The 23,033-nt window shown below is 53.7% G+C and overlaps 1 protein-coding gene across 5 annotated transcripts in view; it reads left to right on the forward strand.

Moving 5' to 3' along the window:
• Positions 1 to 23,033, forward strand: part of LRIG1 (leucine rich repeats and immunoglobulin like domains 1) — a 118,384-nt gene that overhangs the window by 93,760 nt on the left and 1,591 nt on the right. For all 5 annotated transcript variants that reach the window (XM_089305442.1, XM_002713424.6, XM_070050621.2 and 2 more), the window contains 9 exons: positions 4,235 to 4,306; positions 5,331 to 5,402; positions 9,284 to 9,447; positions 17,927 to 18,247; positions 19,668 to 19,949; positions 20,386 to 20,805; positions 21,256 to 21,381; positions 22,056 to 22,202; positions 22,777 to 22,992. In XM_089305442.1, the coding sequence (XP_089161568.1) occupies positions 4,235 to 4,306; positions 5,331 to 5,402; positions 9,284 to 9,447; positions 17,927 to 18,247; positions 19,668 to 19,949; positions 20,386 to 20,805; positions 21,256 to 21,381; positions 22,056 to 22,202; positions 22,777 to 22,992 (1,820 nt within the window). The remainder of the gene's footprint in view (positions 1 to 4,234; positions 4,307 to 5,330; positions 5,403 to 9,283; positions 9,448 to 17,926; positions 18,248 to 19,667; positions 19,950 to 20,385; positions 20,806 to 21,255; positions 21,382 to 22,055; positions 22,203 to 22,776; positions 22,993 to 23,033) is intronic.

A 23,033-nucleotide genomic window follows, 5' to 3' on the forward strand; every position in this document is an offset into this window, starting at 1 on the left:
GTATATACAAATGGGGTGGGGTCTTCACATGTCCCCTGGTCCTGGGAGATACAGGGACATCCTGGGAGGGTGGGCAATCAAGTTGATAGTTAAAAGATAGCATCATTTTGCATGCAAACCACAGTTCCAGGTCGCCTGAGCTTTACCTAGTTAGCCCGTGTCGCTCTGAGCCGCACAGGGTGTTCCCACAGTGAAGGGCTGTTCTCCGCTTGCCACGTCATATGGAATGACCCATCCTGATTGTGGAGACCACAGCCCCGTGCTTTGAGTCCCCTTGGTCCAGCAAGAGCTACAGGCTTGATCATCAGGAATCTGCCTTCCAAAAGGAGAGGTGAAGCTCAAGCCTTCACCGAGTTATTCCAGGACCGGGGGTCCCTTCTCCATGCAAGAGGCCAGATGGAACTGTTGTCCTGGAGAGGACAAAGCGAGCACCAGGGCCGCACAACCTGGCATGGGCGTTGTCCAGACACCGCCATTGCGGGTAGTCCTTCCACCGGGAGCCTCCTGGCAGGGCAAGAATGTTCCAGGACTGAAGTGTGCTCTCTTCTTACTCGTTTGCCTGGGATTGTTAGGTTCACACAGGGGCACACAGGCAGCATGTGAGGAGAGAAGGGGGGTTTCTGGGTCTCACACTGGGGGCAGAGAGGACAGGTAACAGGTGCCTGGCACGTGGCAGGGCTGCCCTGCTGTGGCGTTGCTGAGGAGGGTAGGGGTGGAGTTAGCTCAGGACCTTCGAGGAGTGCCTGGCGCAGGATGCAGACTGGGAAAAGGAGGCCAGGTCTCATTTCTTGCCTGACCAGGTGCTGTGCCCAGTGGTGAGCAGGTGAGGGCTGGGCGCAGGTGTATGTGTCTTGGCCACTCCCGAGAACATGAGCACAGGAACCACTTTGCCCTCCTGTGCCTGCCACAGCTGCTTTGGCGGATACTGAACTCCCTCTTTGGGAGGCCAGGCTGGCCAGGAGATGCATGAGAGGAAAGTTTGAGCAGTGACTTCCTCAGGTCCAAGTCAGCGCTGGGGAGGTCAGGCCCCTGGCCTTTCCCCAAGAGCCCTGGCTGTGGGACGGAAGAGCATCTTGCTGGCCCAGCGTCACAGCCCGGCTTCCCCCACACAGCAGCCTGCTCTAAGACCTGTCGCAGCTAGCTGGAGCTCCAGCCCCCGGCCCCCAGCTCTCTACTGGGAGCAGGCCTGGGCTGTGGTAATCCGCCCCCCACCCCGCCCCACCCCGGGATGATTAGCCTCTGCATAATTGAGTTTGAGAACGTGTTTTATTGCGATTGTCACCATTAGAAATAACAGCTTGCCCTCACTGTAAAAGAGGTCATCGTGACTAATACTTAATGGATGAAATAAAGCACAGCTTTTTCCTGGATCTGGTTTACGGGACATTTCACTGAACAGCTCGGTGCGTTTTTACGGGGACCTGGAGCGCACAGTGGCCAGCCCGCGGGGATGTGAGTAAGTGTGGAAGTTGGCAGGGCTCGCAGAAGCGCCTGGGGTTCCGTGCCCCACGAGCTGGTGCTCGCCGGCCAGTCCTGTGCTGCAGGAGCCGGAGGAAGCACGGTCCCCGGGCTTTCCCGTGTCTGGTTGGGCTGTTAGACAGTCGAAGGTTCGGGTCGAGCGAGGTTCAAGAGCGTCTTTCAGGATTAGATGGTTTTCACATCCAGGGAGACAGTCGGAGAGAAGGCAAAGGCCGAGGAGTCTTTGACCTGTTTGCCTTTCACCCCACGGAGGCAGGAAACAGTGCCGCTTTGTCTGAAGGCTGAATGACAGTGGCTGCTGGGGGTTACTTCTATGGAGGCCCCTGGGCAAGGAATGTGCTTCTAATGGAGGAGGCCCAGGGAGCCTCCAGGGGTGTGGGTGCCCCGGAGGTTGGCCTGCAGGCGAGGGGTGCCCTTGGGAGCAGGTGAAGCAGGCCTTCCCGTGTGCTGTGTTTGCTCCCCCCGGGGGCTGTGCTGGCCTGAGCCAGCCTCCTGCAGGCAGCCTCCTGTGCAGACCTGGCCAGCACCCTGCCCGCCCCCTGCCCTCCGGAGCCCCTGGGCTGAGCCATGCGAGGCCAACCTGTGTTCTTTGGTTTTCTCTGGGGCTTGTTTCCTTTGCTTTCCTCCCCTCCGTTTAGAGAGGGGCTGGTGTTGGTCCGCACCTGTGGGTCTCAGCCTTGGTGCAGGCCGAAGGCAGAGCTGGGCTCCAGTTCAGAGCCTCCCCCTGATCCCCGGGCTCTTGGATGAGAAATCTGCCCAGCCGGTGAGGGTCTAAACCCTCGCTTGCTCTGGAGGTTCTCCGTCACGTCACGGTTCCCAGTCTCAGCAGGCCCCACGGTCACTCGGTCACTCCCGGGGATGTTAAAGAAGCGCCCACGTGGCTGGTGGTCACTTGGGTTGTCTGTGGTGGTTGGCTGCACCACAGGGAGGAGGGAGTGTCTCCGTAGGTTCTCTCCAGAGCCTGACAGCGGGGAGGGGAGTTGGATTCTTTGCTTTGCCAGGACCCATCACAGTCTAGGAGCTCCCCAACCTAGCGAAGGCTTCGCTGTGCAGTAGGCAGCCTCACAGAAGAAGGACGCATTTGGTCCTAATGAAATGCGGGGAGCACACGCAGGCTGCCGGGCAACATTTTTTTTTTTATAAAAAGGCATCATGTTTCACATATACAGGTTTTTTTTTTTTTTTTTTTAAGATTTATTTATTTGAAAGGCAAAGTTACAGAGAGGCAGAGATAGGAGAGAGAGGGAGGGAGGGAGGGGTCTTCCATCTGTTGGTTCACTCCCCAGATGGCTGCAACAGCTGGAGCTGTGCCAATCCAGAGCCAGGAGCTTCTTCCAGGTCTCCCACATGGGTGCAGGGGCTCAAGGACTTGAGCCATCTTCTACTGCTTTCCTAGGCCATAGCAGAGAGCTCGATCAGAAGAGGAGCAGCCGGGACTCGAACCGGTGCCCACATGGCCTTAACCACTATGCCACAGTATATACAGTTTTAAGAACGCAGTGATACTGGGGCCGGCGCCGCGGCTCACTAGGCTAATCCTCTGCCTTGCGGCGCCAGCACACCGGGTTCTAGTCCCGGTCGGGGCGCCAGATTCTGTCCCGGTTGCCCCTCTTCCAGGCCAGCTCTCTGCTGTGGCCAGGGAGTGCAGTGGAGGATGGCCCAAGTCCTTGGGCCCTGTACCCCATGGGAGACCAGGAGAAGTACCTGGCTCCTGCCATCGGATCAGTGCGGTGCACCGGCCGCGGTGGCCATTGGAGGGTGAACCAATGGCAAAGGAAGACTTTTCTCCCTGTCTCTCTCTGTCTACTCTGCTTGTCAAAAAAAAAAAAAAAAAAAAAAAAAAAGTGATACTTTATACCTGCTCCTCCCTCTCTCCCTCCCTGCCTCCTTTTCTTACTTTTCTTTCACTTTTCTTTATAATCACACACCTGCCCCTCCACTAAGTAAAGAATTCATCAAGTAGTAAGTAGAAAAGCCACTGTTCTTCAGGAGCATAGACAAGGGCCATAAATAATAATCAAGTCTCAACCTGTCAGTTTCACTCATGTATGTTACATATTGTTTTTGTACCCTGTATATTAGTTACCACGAATCGGAAAATAGGCGGTATGAGGAGACTTGGAACAGTTACCGTCAAGGCTGGATTGGGATTTCCGGGAAGCCAGAGCCGCTTCTCGGGGGTGCAGGCATCACTTGGCCCTGGGGCTGACCTGTGGGGCAGGCCCTGAGGGTCATTCTCGTGGGCAGAGGCGTGGCTTGCTGTAGCTACGTCCTGGCTGCCCGGCCCATGTAGGGTGCAGAGAGCTGTGGAGCCTCGGAACCCGTCTCCCGGCGTTCTTGCTGCTTTGGGGACCCTTTATCCCAGAATGCACCTCTCATAGCAGGCAGCAATTTTTGGTTCCTTGCTTTTCATGGCCTGTCTCCACCGTGTCCTGTCACTGAAGACCCCCACGTCTGCTGTGAAGCCCGGCCCCCCTGCCCCCTCTGCCCCCTCTGGGGGTCCCTGCAGAGACATGCTGCCAGCCTGCCCATGCAGTCCCAGCCTGTCGTGCTCATAAACTTGAAAGTATTTCCTTTCTGAGAGGGGAGGCCTGAGTCCGTCAGTCCCATGGGCTCAGCACAGGTCAGCCGCCACCTGCCTCTCATAGGACGGACGTGCCAGCCAGCGCCGCGCTAATTGCATGTTCTCTTTCTCCCAACCCTCCCTCATCCTCCACCCCCATGCCGCCTGCGTCTGGCTGTTTGGAAACTGCAGGACTCTGTTTGGAAACAAGATCAAGTCCGTGGCCAAGAGAGCGTTCTCAGGGCTGGAAGCCCTGGAGCACCTGTGAGTATCTCGCCAGACCTTGCCTGACCCACAGGCCTGCCAGACCTCGGCTGCGGGGAAGTCTGCTCGCAATTTAATTGCATCTTTGTAAACTGAGAAACAGGCTATCTGGAAACGCCAGCTGCTTCCTTCTCATTAGAAGTCAGCTTCGACTTTGGCCTTTATCTTGCCTATGCCAGGAACAGCTATGGAACATATGGCCGGTTGGTGTGCTCCCAATTAACGCAATTGGCACGGGCATAAATACCTTCCTCCCCCAAGCTGCCTGTTTCACCGTCGCACCTGGCTGCTGCAAGAGCCCTCCACCCCCCACCATCAAGGCCACTTCCGGGGCGGACACTCTGCCCAAAGCAGGCCCAGTTTCTCCACAGAGGCAGCTTTGCATTCTCAGACCCATTCAGGCGCCACCTGAGCTTTGCTACCAGAGGGGCTTCCTCTGAGACCCTGGGAAGAGGGGACGGAGCCAGCCCCGAGACATCCGTGTTGATACCATCTGGGCCTGCGGTACATGATTCTCAGATTGTTTCCTTTTGAAATAGAGTTTGACTTTTATGCTGCCAGGAGACGCATTGCTCTTGACTTGCTGAGTAAGCCTCAACCTAGCTGTTTTATTTTAAATGTGTTTTTTATTTTTAATCAATGCCTAGCAATGGTCCGTATCTGTAGGGTTATGCTGTGCCATGTTGGCATGCACATGTGTGATAGGATCAGGGTGACTGGCGTGTTTATCACATCAGGCACTGATTATTTCTTTGTGTTGGGAGGGGACATTCAGCCCGTCCTCTCTACCTGCTGTGCTACAGCCCGTTAGGAACCCCTCCTCCCATCCCACCGCACCCCCTCGCCCCACCCCCGAGACATTCTCAGTGCTTGTCAATATGTGGGCAGTGACAGCTGTATCCTGGAGAGGGGACGAGGGGTCTGGCTAGGGCCGTCCTGAAAACCCATGAATGTCTTTGTTCAAACACGTGGCTCGCTTGAAGGGTGCCCCAGGTTCCTGAGCGGAAGTCGTGCTGTGTTTCAGGAACCTGGGAGAGAATGCCATCAGATCTGTGCAGCTCGATGCCTTTGCAAAGATGAAGAATCTTAAGGAACTGTAAGTACCTGGGCTCTCGTGGCTCCGATGCACACAGATGCGGACACTCAGTGCAAGAAACACCTGGTTAAGTGCATGATGAGTACTTGCGGTGACAGCTGTGACCGTTTATTAAGTGGATGCAGGTTCAGCTGTCCTGAGAGAAACACACAGAAAACCCCTGTGGGGCAGTCACTGGATGAAGGGCAGTGAATTCATCCTTAAAGTGCCACACAACAGATACTGACTTCACGGGCCTGGAATCTTGGTGGGGCCGGCTCGGGTGTGTGTCTGGAGCAGAAAGCAGGCATCAGTAATACACAAGCAAGTGGTGTGGCTGTGGGCCATTACTTTCGTATTAACAAAAGCAGGCGGTGGGCCTGCAGGCTGTAATTTGCTAACCACTGTTGTAGATAATGTGAAATAAATTCTCTCTATAAAGTGGATAATCACCCCTTCAATTATGTCGGGAACAGGCTGTCCTGAGTTGCACTGAAGTGAAAAACCTGTGTCGAGAAGGGCTCTTAAGAGGGCTGGGTGGGCTGGTGGCAGGGCTGAGGGGGTGACTGGAGGCCCAGAGTCCCCGTAGCAGTGCAGGGGTGTTGTGAGGCCATCATCGACCTCCCCCCGGCTGGAAGACCTTACCTGTGACCCAGGAACTGGACCCCTCCAGAAGTTTACTGGGACAGGAGCTGGGCCCGGTGGATCACCGGGTCTGGGTCTGCAGCCAATGAGTCATAGCCATGAAATCACTACGCTAACAGTGTGACTTTGGGAGTGGACAGAAGGACACCTGCCCTGGAGTGGCCACCTTCATGCCACGATCTCACCCCATTCCCGAGGCCAATCATGGTGGACCGTGGATCTGGGCAGGGAGGGTGGGAATGGGGCGACGTGGCATGGTGTCTGCGGTCAGGGATCAGGCAGCAAGTGACATTCCTGCAGGTGGGAGGAGAGGTGGCCGGCACTTGACTCGTGCTGTGGGCTTTGCCGAGCAGATGCTGTGCCAGCAAGGTCGGGGTTTGCCGCAGGTGGTGGCAGCTGGTTCTGGACGCCTCCAGGCTCCACACAGAGCTGCTGCATTCCAGAACCTCAGTGGTTCTGCTGTCGTCTGCCGCCTGGGTAAGAAGCTGTCTGCAGAAAGGATGTCGTAGCTCTCCTCATAGGGAAGGGGTGGTGGTAACTCCAAACTGAGCTGGGAGGCTGGGGGCCGGGATGGGTATGTGAGGAAGGAAGGGCAGTTGCTGGACCGCAGGCGGCCAGCAGGGATCCCCTGTGCACTGTCCCTTCGCGACTTCTCCCCCAGGAACATTCCGATGCAATGTCAGGAGTGCCAGAGGCCTGAATTGAAAAGGAGGGGGGAGATGAGGTTTTGGGTCTTGCAGAAAAGGTTGGGAAGATCTGGACCCATCTAGAAGTTTGCTGTCCCCCCCCCTACTCCCTCCATCCCCCTCATCCCCCCCCCCCCCAAAAAAAAAAAAACCTTCTGCCTGGTTCTGGAGGCTCAACCTTGGTCTCCTGGCTGGGTTTCCCAGCAGTCGGTGCGTGCACCTGATTGTGGCTGGCCCTGGGCCCAGTCCTCTGATGGGAGGAATGGTTAATTCCACACGGTCCTTCTTTCCCCTGCCCGATGAAAGCAGGTTGTCCTGTACACTTAGTCATCCTCTGGGTCTATTTCCATCAGCGATGATTGGAAACACACTGCGTCGGAATCATGCAAAGGCCTGTAGTGAGCCAGCCATGTCTGGGACAGCGGGAGGGCGAGCTGTGGAAGCCAAGGCTCTGGGCAGCTGGGGAGGCCAGGGGGCTTGTGGGTGCAAGCCTGCGGACCCTGGCGTACAGTCGAGTGGGCCTGGTCTCTCGGACTTTGCTGTGTGTGCCTGTGGCAGCGGTGGAGGGACCATGACCTCACTACCGGCTGGCTCCTCACTTAGCCTGCAGGAAGACCTTCTCTCCTTTGCTCTGGGGTCTGGTCTCTTACTTCTCCACCAGGGGGCTTCGTTGTGGAGGAGGTAGCAGATACTTGAAGAGTGAGGCCCGGCTGGTCCACATAAGGTCGGGGGTGAGGCCTCTCACCTTCTCCATTTATACGTCCATCGAGGATCAGCATCCTCTCGTATTCCCCAGTCTGTTCCCATGGCTCAAGTTCACTATGTCCCTGTCCTCGCTGAGTGCGTGAGGTCTCCCAGCAGTGGCCGGCCTCTCCCTCTAGGCTTGCACGTGCAGCGTCCGGGCTGTCATGCCGATTTAAGGTCTGCCATGGGCTGGCATCCCGGTTCCAAAGGCTTTGCGATGTTCCATTTGCGTCTTGGCAGAAGTACTTTGCAGAATTACTGTAGTAAGTTACGAAGCCCAGCTCCTGTGGAAGCGAGGAGTCGGAGGGTAGAGTAGACTTGACTCAGTGTCCTCAGCCTTGGGCGCTCTGGCTCGGAGTTCTTTCTCCCTTGCTGTTCACCGGTTGTCGAGTTTATGCCGCTGGGTGAGAAGGACACAGGGACAGGAAACGCAAAGCCAAAGCAGAGCTGCTTTGCTGACGTCTGAGGACGGCAGTGGGTGGAAAGGTGACTGCTGCCGTCCTGCTGGCCATGGGCCGTTTCTGTAGTTGCTCAGTGTCCTCGTGCCCCCTTGTTGTCACCGAACGCTGATGCCAGGGGAGCCTATGCGTTTGCCATCTCAGTCTTGGCCCTATCGCGGGCCGGCCGTCGTCTGCTTGCAGCACAGAACCGGGCAGCGAGACTCCAGGCTGGACTTATCTTCAAGTGACTCCTTAGGAAGGAATGTCCGCCGAGATGGCCGTTCCGATTTCTGTTCAAAAAGCTGACTCTCAGTTGCTGAGAAATGAGAAAGAAAATATTGTCTGTTTTGGTTGGAGCCTCACAAAACCAAAGTTGTGCGTTCTCATGCTCCCTGGGCAGTGGCAGTTAACTAACAAGCACTGCTTCTGGAGCGCGGCTGCTTTCTGGGGCCTCCGGAACAGGGCTGGCGTGGGGATAAGTACACGGACGGGAGGGAGGCACGTAGCAAGGCCGACCCAGGGACGAAGAAGACCGCGGCATCGCCAAATCAAAAAAGCAGTGAGAGGGGCCGGCACTGCAGCACAGAGGGTTAAAGCCCCAGTCTGCAGCGCCTGCATCCCATATGGGTGCCATCTGCTCCTCTTCCCAACCAGCTCTCTGCTATGGCCTGGGAAAGCAGTAGAAGATGGTCTAGGTCCTTGGGCCCCTGCACCCGGGTAGGGGACCCAGAAGAAGAACCTAGCTCCTGGCTTCGCATCAGTGCAGTTCCAGCCATTGTGGCCAATTGGGGAGTGAACCAGTGGGTGGATGGAAGACCTCTCTCTCTCTCTCTCTCTATCACTCTCTATCACTCTCTGTGTAACTCTGACTTTCAAATAAATAAATCTTAAAAAAAAAAAAAAAAAAAAAAAAGAGAGAGAGGACTCCTCAGAGGTTGTTGTAAGTGGAGTTTGGAAGCTCCAAGCTGCATATCAGGAAAATGGGAAAAACCAGAAGAGGGGGCAGCACTAGCTGTGTTGGACGAATCAGAGGCTGGGAACAGGCCCAGAGGAGCACTGTCCACTCCCCGAACATGAGCGAACCCCAGCTTCTTGGTGCATGGACGGACAGCATCAGCGGTGGCAGGGAGCCTGTGCTGTGTGCAGTCTTGGCCTCCACTCCTGCCCACGCCGTCAGGAGCTGCGTCTTCACGTAGATCATAGGCATTGTTCTGTGTCGCTGGAGAGGAACTGTGAGACCGTGTCATTTCCCGTTCCAGCTTGCTGGGGGTGTTGACTTGGAAAACTGATGGGAGGCGGCCAGTCATGGCGTCTGTGGAAGGGAGCGTCCCTTCTCTGTGGTCACCCTGTAAGTGTCCGTCCTTGTCTCTCTTTTTTTTTCTTTCAGCCACATCAGCAGCGAGAGCTTCCTGTGTGACTGCCAGCTGAAGTGGCTGCCCCCATGGCTCGTGAGCAGGACGCTGCAGGCGCTGGTCACCGCCACCTGTGCCCACCCAGAGTCCCTGAAGGGCCAGAGCATCTTCTCGGTGCCACCCGAGAGCTTCGTGTGTGGTGAGAGTCTCTGGGATCCCTCCTTCCCCCCTTGTGAAGGCAAGGAGGCCGTGAGGAAGTCCTCATTGTGGGAGTGATTCCTGTGATGAGGGCAAACCCCGGCCCACGGCTGCAGATCAGCTGCTGGATGCAATTTATTTCCCACTGAAACCACACGCCGTGTTTACCGTACAGCGCCTCATTATGTGGTCGTTGGAGTACAAGCATTTAATCAGAAGGCAGCAGGAGTCGGTTCGCTTACAAATCAGAATAATCAGTTGCAGGAAGATGGTTCTGTTGTTTCAAAAGGCCTCTGGTGCCCGGGTTTAGCTGGGAGTTTACTCAGCGTACTAGGCTGGGGTTTTAATGTGTGTTTCTTTCCAACCCCAAGCATGAAAGGTTAAATACAGGAAGAACAAGTCTCAGGAGAACAGTTGCCGTAGTAAAAATAATTCCTTGATGTTGACTTGTACTCTTGCTGTGTCTCCAGACCACTAAAATCTGCACTTGTAGCTTTAAAGTTCCCTTTTCTCCTTCTGAGTTTTGGAATGTGGCTCTCGCCATGTATTTGAGCAGAGTGGTGGGGATCCAAGTTTGGTTGCAAAAGAGCACAGAAAATGCTGAACAGCTGCAAATACACGCACAGGCACACGCACGCCCGCCGAGACAGCGGCGAGGCAGCAGGGGAGCTCAGAGGAGCAATGGTGTTGAGGTCCTCCCGGTATCAGGGCAGGAGCAAGGGTGGGGTCCCCGGGCCCGACTGCAACTCCTGTGGGTCTTTGCCTGTTTGCCCTGAGCCTTAGGAACCCTGCTGTGATGATCCCCACCCCTCCCCCCACTTCAGGGTAAGGGGCCCTCTGTGGGCCATTTTTCCCTCCTCCTGTTTGGCCACTGCGATAGCCAGTGTGTCTGCCGGGAGCCAGGGATGAGCACACTCCTTCCACACACCCGCCCGTCACCCCCGCCAGCACCGCGTCTGAGGGCCGGCTTCCCGACCCTGCCTGCCAAGCTGTGCCAAGCTGTGATGAGCAGCTCCTGGTATCTAGGCACGTGTGTGGGCCACGGATCGTCAGTCCTCTCTTCATCAAGTCTCGGACCGTTAAGCTGTGTCTAGGGGCCAGTGTTGGACACCGCAGGTTAAGCTGCTGCTTGCAAATCCCGGCATCCCGGGTGGGAGCCCCACTTCAAACCTCAGCTGCTCCATTTCCAGGCCAGCTTCCTGTTGTTGGGCCTGGGAAAGCAGCGGAAGATGACCTGAGGACCAGGGCCCCTGCCACTCATGTAGGGCACCCAGATAGAGTTGCTGGCTTTGGCCTGGCCTGGACCAGGTTGTTAGAGCCATTTGGGAAGCGGATCAGCAGGCGAACGATCACTCCCTCTGTTTCTGTTTCTCTACCTTTCTGATAATCGATCTTTAAAAGATTTGTAAGTGCTCAGCTCCCTGAACCTCAGCTTGGTGCCGCTTCTCCCTCCTTCCAGGTGCAGGGCCACCATTGCCTGTGGCTGAGCCAGGGGTACGTGTGACTCACCACCCTCAGTCTGCAGCCTGCAGGAGCTGCTTCCTGTCTCATCCTCTCTCCTGTGTGGCAGCTCAGGCTTCTCCTAATGCAGCCATTAGGTGTTGATGGGACTCATGTTAGCCCTTGGCAGGAGATGAGAGTTACAAGCTCTGTGGGAGTCTCTCACTCTTTTATTTCTTACTTTTTTTTAGATTCATGTATTTATTTGAAAGGCACAGTTAGAGAGAAGCAGAGCCAGAGAGATTCAAGCTGCTGATTCACTCCCCAGATGGCTGCAGCTGGGCCCATCCAAAGCCAGCAGCCAGGATCTTCTTCCGGGCCTCCCACATAGGTTCAGGGGCCCAAGGACTTGGACCATCTTCCATTGCTTTCCCAGGCACATTAGCAGGGAGCTGGATTGGAAGTGGAGCAGCCAGGACTTGAACTGGCATCAATATGGAATGTATCGACGTAATTCGCTGAGCTTGAATGTCAGCCCCCTATTCCTTCTTAGTAATGGTGAATGTGATGTGGATATGCACTTCATGTGTGTATTGATCAAATGGTAGACATTAGGTTGTGTTGTATTATTGGCTTTTGGGAATCATATTGCCATGAACATTCACTAACAGATTTTTGGAAAAAAACAGCTATTTGAATCATTTGCCAGTGCTCATTTGTCTTTTTATTATTTGGTTTTAGGAGTTCTTTTTATGTTCTGTGTGTCAAACCCTCATCATGCATAGGATTTGGCAGTATTTCCTCCCATTCTGTTGAAATTTTACATTTGGTGGAGCCCAGTTTCTCTTTTTTTATGATTTGTGCTTTTGGTGTCTTACCTAAGAAACTGCTGCATGACACAAGGTCACAAAGATCAGTATTTTCTTCTAAGAGTTTTATAATTTTAACTCTGAAAATAGCCCTTCAGTTTTGTTCTTTTTAAGATTGTTTTTGACTATTTGAGTTCTTTGCCATTTCCCTATAAATTTTTGGATCAGCTTTTCAATTTTTGGGGATTTTGTTAGAGAATGGATTGATTGAATGTGTTGATTAACTTGGAGAATATCATCATAATGGTGTTTTCCCAATCCATGAACATAGGATGTCTTTCTACTTTTTTAGCTTTTTAAGAATTTTTTACCATCAAGCTTTTTAATGTACAAACCTCATACTTATTTTGTTAAATGTATTCATGTTTGTTTTGGTATTACTGTAGATGGAATTCTTGATTTCATTCATGGATTTTCATTACTAGTGCATAGAAATACAATTTAGTTTTGGATATTGCAGGCTAGGCTGACATAATTTATTAGTTCTATGATCGTCATGTCACTTGAAAAAAAAAAAAAGACATTTTCCTTTCCTATCTGGATGGGCTTTGTTTCTCTTTCTCGCCTAATTGCCACAGCTGGACGCTCCAGTACAATGTTGAGGAACAGCGGTGTGGTCAGATAACCTTGGCTTTTCCCCCCTAATCTTTGGAGGAAAGTATTCATTCTTTCACCATGAAGTATGATGACAGATGTGGCTTTTTGTAGATAACCCTTTGTAAAAAATTTTTTCTGAAATGCAGAGTGATTGAGAGATCTTCAGTCCACTGGCTTACACCCCAAATGGCCATAATGGCCAGGATTGGGACAGATCAAAGCCAGGAGCCTGGAACTCCATCTAGGTTTTAGACATGGATGGCAGGGGCCCAAGTGCTTACACCATCATCTGCTGCCTTCCCAAGCTCATTAGCAGGGAGCTGGATTGAAATAGAGCAACTGGGACTTGAAGTGGCGCGCACAGGGGATACTGGCATTGCGGGAGGTGAACTGATGCTGTGCCACAGGGCTGGCCTCTGAATGATCATTATGAAGCTGTAGAAGTTCCCATCCTAAGTGTAATTTATTGTGTTTTTTTTTTTTTCTTTTTAATCATGAAAAGATGTTGGATTTTTTTTTTCTTTTTTTTCCTGCAAGGAAGCAATGATGTTTGACTAACATTGTATATTCCATTGTTGGTTTTTTGTTTTTTTGTTTTTTTTTTTTGTTTGTTTGTTTGTTTTTTAAGATTTACTTATTTGAAAGGCAGAGTTACAGAGAGGCAGAGGCAGGGAGAGAGAGACCTGACATCCAAATGGCCACAGCAGCTAGAGCTGGGACAGTCAAAAGCCCGGAGCTTCTTCCGGGTCTCCTACGTGGTTGCAGGGGCCCAAAGATTTGGGCCATCCTCTGCTTTCCCAGGCCATAGAACTGGATTGCAAGTGGAGTAGCCTGGACTTGAACTGGCAATCACATGGGATTCTGGCACTGCAGGCAGTGGCTCTATCCCCTATGCCAGTGCACTGGCCCCCCATTGATTTTTGATGTTAAACCAACCTTGCTTTCCTGAGATCAACCTAACTTGATCATGGAGTGTAACACCTTTTATGTGTTGTAGGATTCAAGTTGTTAGTGTTTTTCGTGAAAAATCTTATGATTTTTCTTGAAGATTTTGACTTTTATACTCAAACGATGCTGTTCTGTGGCGGCATATGTATAATTTGGGGAAGGGGTCTTGTTTTATTATTACTGTTCACATAGAATGAGGATCCTTTTTTTTTGTGGTTGGGGGGAAGGTTTGGTGTTAATCCTTTATTTGGTAAAATTCACCACAGTAGTCACTTGCATCTAGGCTTTTCCCTGTGGGAAGTTTTAAAATTAGTAATTCAGTCTCCTGTTAATGTCTATTTAGAATTTCTTTTTCTTCTTGGGTCAGCATTAATGGGTTCTAGGAATTGTGTTTCTTATCCAGGGCAGCTAATCTATTGACCTCCTGTTGTTCAGAGTGGTCCCCATACTCCTTTCATTGCTGTGAGCTTGGTAGTAGGCGTGTCCTGATTCCAGTCATGTGAGCATTCTCCCCTGTTGCTAAGTGTAACTAAAGGATTTTCAATTCGGTTTATTTCTCAAAGGATGAAGTTTTGTGTCCATAGATTCTCCATTTTTCTCTTTGCTTTATTTCTGCTTGCTTTGGGTACAGCCTGCTCTTTTTCTAATTAAAAAAAAAAAAAAAGATCTATTTATTTGAAAGGCAGAGAGTGAGATCAGTCTTCCATCTGCTAGTTCATTCCCCAAAAGGCCCCAACAGCCAGGCTGAAGGTAGAAGCCAGAAGCCTAGCATTCCTGGCTTGAGCCACGTTCAGCTGCCCTTCCGGGCACATTAGCAGGGAGCTGGATCAGAAGCAGAGCAGCTGGGACTTGAACTGGTGCCCATATGGGATGCTCATGTCTCAAGCAAAAGCTTAACCTGCTGTGTCACGGGCTGGGCCCTTTTAATTTTTTAAGGTAAATGGCACTGTTAATTTCAGGTATGTTCTAATCTAGGCATTTACAGCTAAACATTTAAAAACATTGTTTTAGCTGCATCTTGGGAGTTTGGGTATGGTATGTTTTGGTTTCCATTTAGATCAGACTGTTAGCTAATTTCCTGTGTGATTTCTTTGCTTTATTAGAAGTGCACTGTTCAAGTTCCACAAAATAATTTCCCAGTATTCTTTCTGCTGTTGATTTTTAGCTTTGTTCCACTGTCATCGAGGAAGATACTTTGTGTGATTTCCATCTTTTAAAATTTATTGATTCTTATTTTGTGAGCGAAAATGTGGTCTGCAATGGGGAATATTCCATGTGCACTTCAAAAGCGTGTTTATTCTGCTGTTGTTAGGTGGAGTGTTCCATTGGTATCTGTCCAGTATGTTTGGTTTATGCTGTTGTGCAAGTCTTCCCTGCCTTGTTGATCTCCTGCCTAGTTTTTCTATCCATTATTGAATAGTATTGCACTCTATAGATTGGGAAACTGGAGAATGCAACACAGCAATCTGTCACATTTTGATATTTTCTACTATTCTCTTAGGTGTGTTTGTAATTTTTATGTTTGCCTCATGGCTTGAACCCTTCCTGTTATAAAGTGTTACTCTTTCTCTTTAGTAAAAAGTTTCCTTTGAAGTCTGTTTTGTCTGATAGTAGAGAAATCTTTTAGCTGTTTTGTTGACTGTTTCCTAGTTGTGTCTTTGAATATAAAATGTGTCTCTTGTAGACAGCATGTGGCTGGACCATGGCACTTTATCCATTACAACAAGTCTAGCCTTTGGACTAGTGTTTCATTTTTAACATAACTGATAAAGAATTTCCCACTAGACATTTCTTTATGGTTTATCTTGCTTCTGTGTTACTGCTTTTGTATCCAATGGATATTTTCTGGTTTACCATTTGAATTCCATGTTGTGTCTTTTATGTTTCTATGTATTTGAAAGGTAGCCTTAAGGTCTTCCAACCAGTGGTTCACTCCCCAAATGGGTGCAGCAGTCAGGGCGAGGTAAGGACAAAGCCAGGAACCTGGAACTGCATGTGGGTCTCCCACGTGGATGGCAGGGGCCCACGAACTTGGGTTCCTCTCCTGCTGCCTTTCCAGGCACTTTAGCAGGGAGCTAGATGGGAAGTGGAGCAGCCAGGACTTGACCTGGTGCTCATATGGGATGCCAGCATTTGCGGGCATGTGCTCAACGCATCACAGCACAACACCAGCCCCTTTAGTTTTTAACAGTTATGGGGGTTAAGATAAACATCATAGAAAAGTGTATTTTAAATTAATGATGTTAACTCATTTCCATCACTTGTGTTATTGTCGTTCATGCTGCATTTTTAGATAAGCACATAACACAGGTTCATAATTATTGCTTTATGTAGCTTTTACCAATTTGAAAGGTGGAGTTAGAGAAAGCAGCGTTCAATCCGCTGGTTCCTTTCCCAAATCCCCATCCTCTGACCACGCCTCTTCCTGCCTCTGAGCATGGCAGTTGATGGCAACAAGTCACCCGGTCACGGTGTGAGGAGCTCCTCTGTAGCAGAGGTGCTCCCCCGGCCATCGTTGGGGTTCTTCGTCTTTGGTGTTGACGGCTGACTGTGGTGTGTCTGCGTGTGGGTCTCGGGTGTGTGGATGCGTAGTTTTCCTCTGCTTTGGAAGGTCCGAGGCCTCTCTTCTTCCCACTCTTGGTTGTCCATTATGTGTGCCTCGCTAGGCGTGGCACCGTCCCGTAGCTCTGTTTTCTCAGACTGGATAACGTCCGCCGCCAGGTCCCCCGTCTGCTGACTGTGGTGTCGGCTCAGTTCCGCGCTGGCATCTCTCCACTGGATCTTTCATTTCAGTTACTGTGCTTTTGAATCCCACGGTTTCCATTTGGATTCCTTTTTTATCATTTCTTTCTCTTCATTGATACTCAGTGCTCTCATACTTTCATTCCTGCAGTTCTGTAAACATATTTATTTATAATAGCTGACTTAAAGCCTTTGTGTAATAAGTCCAAGATCTGGGCCTAATTGGGAACGGTTTGTGTTGCCTGCTTTTTTTCTTGGTTCGTTGGGTGTTGCATAATTTGTTGTTGAAGAATGGGCATTAAAAATAATGAGGTGGGGCCAGCGCTGTGGCTCACTAGGCTAATTCTCCGCCTTGTGACGCTGGCATACTGGGTTCTAGTCCCGGTCGAGGTGCCAGATTCTGTCCCGGTTGCCCCTCTTCCAGGCCAGCTCTCTGCTGTGGCCAGGGAGTGCAGTGGAGGATGGCCCAAGTCTTGGGCTCTGCACCCCATGGGAGACCAGGAGAAGCACCTGGCTCCTGCCTTCGGATCAGCATGATGCGCCAGCCGCGGCGGCCATTGGAGGGTGAACCAACGGCAAAAGGAAGACCTTTCTCTCTGTCTCTCTCTCTCTCACTGTCTACTCTGCCTGTCAAAAAAAAAAAAAAAAAAAAAACAAAAAACCAAAAACAAAAACGAGGCAGCTCTGGAAATGAGAGTCCCCATGTGCTAGAGGGTTGTCACTGCTGTTTAATGTTAGTTTATTTAGTGACCTTTCTGGGACACACGTGAGCCTACTCTATACAGCCCCAGTGAGTCCTGGCCGGCCTGCTTAGTGGTTAAGCACTGGACAGAGTCCTTAAGGCACTTCAACCACACAGCCTCCCACCCGTTGCCCAGGGTCAGGGGGTGGGGCTGCCAGCACTTCCTGTTGGTGCAGACCCCCAACCAAGCTCGGGCGCAGGTGAGCCGTGAGGACGCTGGGTCCTCCTGGGCGCGTGCACAGCCCTGCACACGCGTGCGGCCTTCTCGATCCCCAGGAATGTGCTGATGCTTTCAGGCCTCCGTCAGCATTCATCCCCTCGCTGTGCTCTCTGGCTTTCTTGGTCAGCCGCTTGTTGGCCCCAGCCGGTCCTGTCTGACAGCTGTGCCGTCGGACAGCGGCTGCAGGTTACAGTCTCACGGAGGTAGGGCTTCCTTCGCTGAGCAAACCACATCAGGCCAGACAGACAAGGAAGCCAGGTTGCTGCCTTACTGGTCCCAGAGTCACAGTCCTCTGGGGAGGGGGCTCCAAGCCCATCCTGTGCCCCTGTGACTGTCCGACTGCTGCTCCGAAGGCCGCTGTGGAGCTGGGAGGAGAGAAATGGGGCGTGGGAGGAGTTAAAGCGCCCCAAGACTCAGGTTTCCTACTGAGATGGAGCCCTCTTGAATCCATGCTCCAGGAACTGTAAGCCTTTAGCTTTCCAGGATTGTGAAAAGCAGAGTGGATTGTGAGCACTTTTCAAGTATTCCAGTGTGTTAATGGAGGGCAGACTCGTGGATGCCTTCAGTCTGACACTGGCTGTGCACGATACCCCATCGTTGAGGAAGGTCCGGGAGTCGTGACTGGTGCTTCCTGATTCCAAGGGCGTTTTGTTGAGAGTAACCAGATAAAACCAGTTGTAGTCAGGCTGGGGACATTGTTGGGTTCCTTGAAAATTGAGTAGTGGTGGGATAGTTTCTAGCCAGTAGTGGGTAATCACAGAGGTGAGCCCTGGTGAGACTTGGAACTGTGCATGGTAGAGTGGGTGGTGCACAGGCACTGTGCTGCCCCCTGTGTGACACACTTCCTTGCTGGCGTGCAGCACCTGCTCCCTGTGAGGTAGCAAGTCTGCGGGGGACTGACGGGGGACCTTTGTCTCCCCAGATGATTTCCCAAAGCCGCAGATCATCACCCAGCCAGAGACGACCATGGCCGTGGTGGGCAAAGACATCCGGTTCACGTGCTCGGCAGCCAGCAGCAGCAGCTCCCCCATGACCTTCGCCTGGAAGAAGGACAACGAGGTCCTGGCCAATGCGGACATGGAGAACTTCGCCCACGTGCGCGCGCAGGACGGGGAAGTGATGGAGTACACCACCATCCTGCACCTGCGCCACGTCACTTTCGGGCACGAGGGCCGCTACCAGTGTGTCATCACCAACCACTTCGGCTCCACCTACTCCCACAAGGCCAGGCTCACTGTGAATGGTACGGCTTCTGTCCAGTGCACAATTCTGCAAACCGTATTCCTGAGTGCTCCTGGTTCCCTGTGCCCTAGCAGGGAAACACAGTTACAGAGCTACACTGGTCCCAGGGCTTGACCCAGAGCAGGTGCTGCAGACCCAAGGCTTATTCTTGTTTGCTTGGGTGACTTCTGAAAGTTCTTTTTGATTCAATTTGAAGGGCAGAGAAAGGGAAAAACAGAGATGTTCGACCTGCTGCAGGCTCACCCAGCAATTGTCCAGAACAGCTGAGCCTGCACCAGGTAGAAGCCAGGAGCCTGGAACTCTGGGTGGCAGGGACCCAAGTGCTTCAGCTGTCACCTGCTGCCTCCCAGGGTGCTCACTAGCAGGAAGCTGGATCGAAAATGGAGAAGCCGGGACTCAGATCAGACTCTGATTTGGGATGCTGGCATCTGAAGTGACAACTGAACTACTGTGACAGAGGCTTTCCCACATAACAGAAAAACGATTTTAAAGTTAACTGAAATTGGGACGGTAAACCTTGTGTTTTCATCCCTGCGTATCCTCCACTACGCCCAGCGTCTGGGCTCTAGGTTCTGGGTGTGCCCTGGACCTGGGTAGGTGGCACTGCTGTGGGGCCAGAGGAAAGCAGGGGGTCGGGACATGGTCCTTCCGCTCAGGGACAGCCTCAGAGCCCATGAAGGCAGCTTTCTCCAGGACTGTGCTAGGTGTGGCCCTGGGGTGGGGGTGAGGAGATGGCATGAGCAGTGGCCTGCTTCGGCACCTGCACCCCAAGGAGTTGTCTACTGGGCGTCCCACGTGCAGCGTGGCTAGGCCAGCAGGCAGCAGGAAAACCTGTTGCTTGCTGCCCCTTCAGCCAGGCCATCTGGGCCTGGGGGGGGGGGGGCAGGGAGTGGGGTCTCACTGTTGCTCCAGGACCTGAGTATGGAGTTGCTGCGGGGGCAGTCTGGCCAGGAGCTGCAGGGATGTGTGGCTGGGGGCTTTGGGGACTGGCACCGGCTTCTTTACGGAGCAGGAGGCGTCCTGTGCATCCCAGGGAGGGCCCCGCAGGCCTGCCCCGCACAGCGCCAGCCCACCCTGGCAGTGGGCGAGTGCAGGCAGGCAGGCATCAGCCCCAGCACTTGTAGAGGACGCCACAGAGTGAGGCAACTGGCTGAGGTGGGGGGGTGGTTTCTCAAATTCTGGTCTCTGTGGCGCTTCTGGGCGGACCCGATGTGTGAGGGGAGGCTCCTGGGAGGGTTTGGCCAGGCTGGGGAGAAGCTGGGCAGCCAGGGGACATGCCTGGCTGCACTGAGAGGCGGCAGTGGGGGCCCGGGCCGACGCTGGTGCCAGTGGTGCCAGGCGCAGTAGTGAGTAGGGGTTCTGAGTGCCTCACATCCGGCTGCGCCCCAGCCTCGCCCTCATCCCCCGTGTTTGTTCTCCAGTGTTGCCGTCATTCACCAAGATGCCCTACGACATCGCCATCCGCACGGGCACCATGGCCCGCCTCGAGTGCGCCGCCACCGGCCACCCCAACCCGCAGATCGCCTGGCAGAAGGACGGGGGCACTGACTTCCCGGCGGCCCGCGAGCGGCGCATGCACGTCATGCCGGACGACGACGTGTTCTTCATCACGGACGTGAAGATCGACGACATGGGCGTTTACAGCTGCACTGCCCAGAACCTGGCCGGCTCCATCTCTGCCAACGCCACCCTCACTGTGCTAGGTTGGGCGCTGATAACAGGCGCTGGGGGGAGGGGTTCGCAGGTGTCAGACACTTAGGCTGCGTGGTGGAGCCTGGGGTGCCTGAGTGCACTGGCTGCCTCTGAAACTCTGGGGCTTGCTAAGGGTTTTCTTGATCATGGGGTTCAGTTTCTTTTCAAACAAGATTGGCAGCCAGTGAATTAGTCTTCACAGGGCGCCGGCATGGGGCAATCTGGTGCTGACTGCCTGCTGAACGGGGTGGGGCGGGGCAGCTGAGAGGCCGCAGTGGCCCAGCACGGGCTGCCCGCCGTCGGGGCTTGTGTGGCCCGAGTTCATCCCCTCTCGGTGATGGGGCCCGCAGAGTGGCCATGTCCGGGTTGTCCTCGGTGCAGAGTACAAGGCGGGACTGCAGCATGTGAGGCTCACACGGTAACAGAGCGTCTCTGCCTTACCCACAGAGACTCCGTCCCTGGCAGTGCCCTTGGAAGACCGTGTGGTGTCTGTGGGAGAAACGGTGGCCTTCCAGTGCAAAGCCACTGGCAGCCCCCCGCCCCGCATCACCTGGCTGAAGGGGGACCGGCCGCTGAGCCTCACTGAGCGGCACCACTTCACCCCCGGCAACCAGCTGCTGGTCGTGCAGAACGTGGTGGCAGAGGACGCGGGCCGCTACACCTGCGAGATGTCCAACGCCCTGGGCACGGAGCGTGCGCACAGCCAGCTGAGCATCCTGCCCACGCCGGGCTGCAGGAAGGACGGGACCACCGTGGGCATCTTCACCATCGCCGTGGTGTGCAGCATTGTGCTGACGTCGCTGGTCTGGGTGTGCATCATCTACCAGACCAGGAAGAGGAGCGAGGAGTACAGCGTCACCAACACAGGTCCGCGGGCAGCAGCGGAAGCAGTGACGTTGTTACGACGCAGGACTTGGCAAGGGGACTGGGTCCATGGGGCTTTTCAACAGTTTGACCCTCTGGGGAACTCCAGAATCGGGGACAGGGTGGCATCCGGGAAGCTGAGGCTTCAGGCCCGCTGTCGCGATGCTGCCTTTCCGGAACTTAGCACCGAGAATGGGGCGCGGTGAGCTCTGCAGCGCTGGGGCCTTGCTGGCTCAGTGGCGTCCCGTGCCCTGCTTCTGTGGGCTCCATCTCCCTTCCCGTCCCTGCGCGTGACCTCTGTGGCTGATGTATCCATCATGCTGTTTACGCCAGGGTGTGTCCACACGGCCTCGATGGCCTTGCCTGGGAGGATCCGCTTCTGGCCCTGACAGTGAATACATGCGCGTGTCTTGTCACTGCGCCCCAGTGTCTCACTGTCCTGTTCCCTTGCAGATGAAACCATCGTGCCACCCGACGTCCCAAGCTACCTCTCTTCTCAGGGGACCCTTTCTGACCGGCAGGAAACTGTGGTCAGAACTGAGGGTGGCCACCAGGCCAACGGACACATTGAGAGCAATGGTGAGGTTTCAGTGCGCAGGCGCGGGCGTCCCACCCCTTCCCTGGGCTAGGGCTTGGCTTTAGCTGGAGCAAATTGGGCCAATGTCTGGGGGTGGGGCTTCCTGACTAAGGCTCCATGTGTTCTGGGCCTCCTCTACACCGGTTCTGTGAGGCTCTACAGTCCTGTCTCTGATGAAAGTATTATACTGGGCTTTGTGATTCTGTCAGGAGAAAGGAGGGCCTGACCCACCGACTGCCCTGGAAGCCGCCACACTGTCTGTGCAGGAAAGGAGTCCAGAAGGTTCCCTCCACAGTGCAAGGGGGCAGCTGTGTTTACCCAGAGAGGGGTTAGTGGGCAGGGGGCTATGCACAGATGTAGACATGCAGTCCCTCCTCTGTGTATGCACAGGGAGCCCAGACACCAGCCCCGTGGATCCTGGGAACGGAGAGGGGGAGGGGTATACCCAGGCCTGCTCGGGCCTCAGCCGGGGAGCTCCTCTGCTGGGGCAAAAGGCTCCTCCTCCTCCTCCTCAGAAGGGCTTGTCTGATGTGGCCGTGGGAAGGGAGGGTCAGAAACATGGCCCTTGTTGACCCCCCTGGTGGGAACGGCAGTCCGCCCTTCTGAAGAACATGGGTGAGAGAGACGGTGCTGGGAGTGTGGCCCGTTCCTTGGACCGTGTGGCAATCTCTTGCAGGTGTCTGTCCCCGAGATACGGGCCTATTTCCAGAGACTGACGTTCACGGCATTGCATGCAGGCAGCCCAGGCTGTGCGCTGGGTCTAGTAAAGAGCCATGGAAAGCACTGGAGAAAGCAGACGGGACTCCTGGCCTGCCTAAGATGGGTATGCAGTGTTTATGTCAGGAAACGTACTTGCTTTCTGCATTCAGGATTTGGGTTTACCTCACTCTCTGAAAGATGCTTCAGAGGTCTCTGACTGCCTCTGAGTGTGGCATTCAGTATATAAGCAGGAAGGTCAGGCCTGGCTCACTGTTGTTCCAGAATGGTGTGTCTCTTTAAATCTTCCGTCCACTAAGCCAGATCCCAGTTCCTGAGCGTTGCAGAATTCTAAGCAACCGGGGCCCAAATGCAATGTGCAGTTTGAGTACCTTTCCAGCAAGCTATTTTGTGACTGAATTTCTGTAATTTTTCAGATGATGCTTAACTGGGCACAGCACCTAATTGAAATCAAAAGTTTTCCCTGCCATCCAAGAGTAGGGTCACCCCATGTGTACAAAGTAGAGAGAATCTGGAGCACTTAGGCATAAATGTCTCCTCCTTTAGCTGAGAACATCCTTTGGGAGAGCTGGGTGCACAGCTGGCCACAGAGGACTGCCGTGTGCCTGTGCTGGCGTCGAGCAGTGTCTCTGGGCGTGGGCCTGGGGCTGGGTGTCGATGGCGCTCTCTGGCTCTTTCAGAACACAGCGGCGCGGTCGTGTGCACGGACTGCAGCTCTGCGGCGGACACTCCCTCCAGGGAAAAGGCCTTGCAGCCCCAGCCTGTGGCCAGAGACAGCACCCAGCCAGGGACCCTGAGCGGCCGAGAGCATTCGCCACAGCATTTGGGCAGTGCAACCACGGACGGGTCCCTGTACCCCAGCAACCACGACAGAATGGCGGCTCCCGGGGGGAAAGGTAACTTCCTGCCATGTTCTGGGGAGCCTGTGGCACGGCCG

The sequence above is a fragment of the Oryctolagus cuniculus genome, chromosome 10, assembly GCF_051225735.1.
Source record: "Oryctolagus cuniculus isolate XC-2025 breed Fujian yellow rabbit chromosome 10, ASM5122573v1, whole genome shotgun sequence".
Taxonomy (NCBI): domain Eukaryota; kingdom Metazoa; phylum Chordata; class Mammalia; order Lagomorpha; family Leporidae; genus Oryctolagus; species Oryctolagus cuniculus.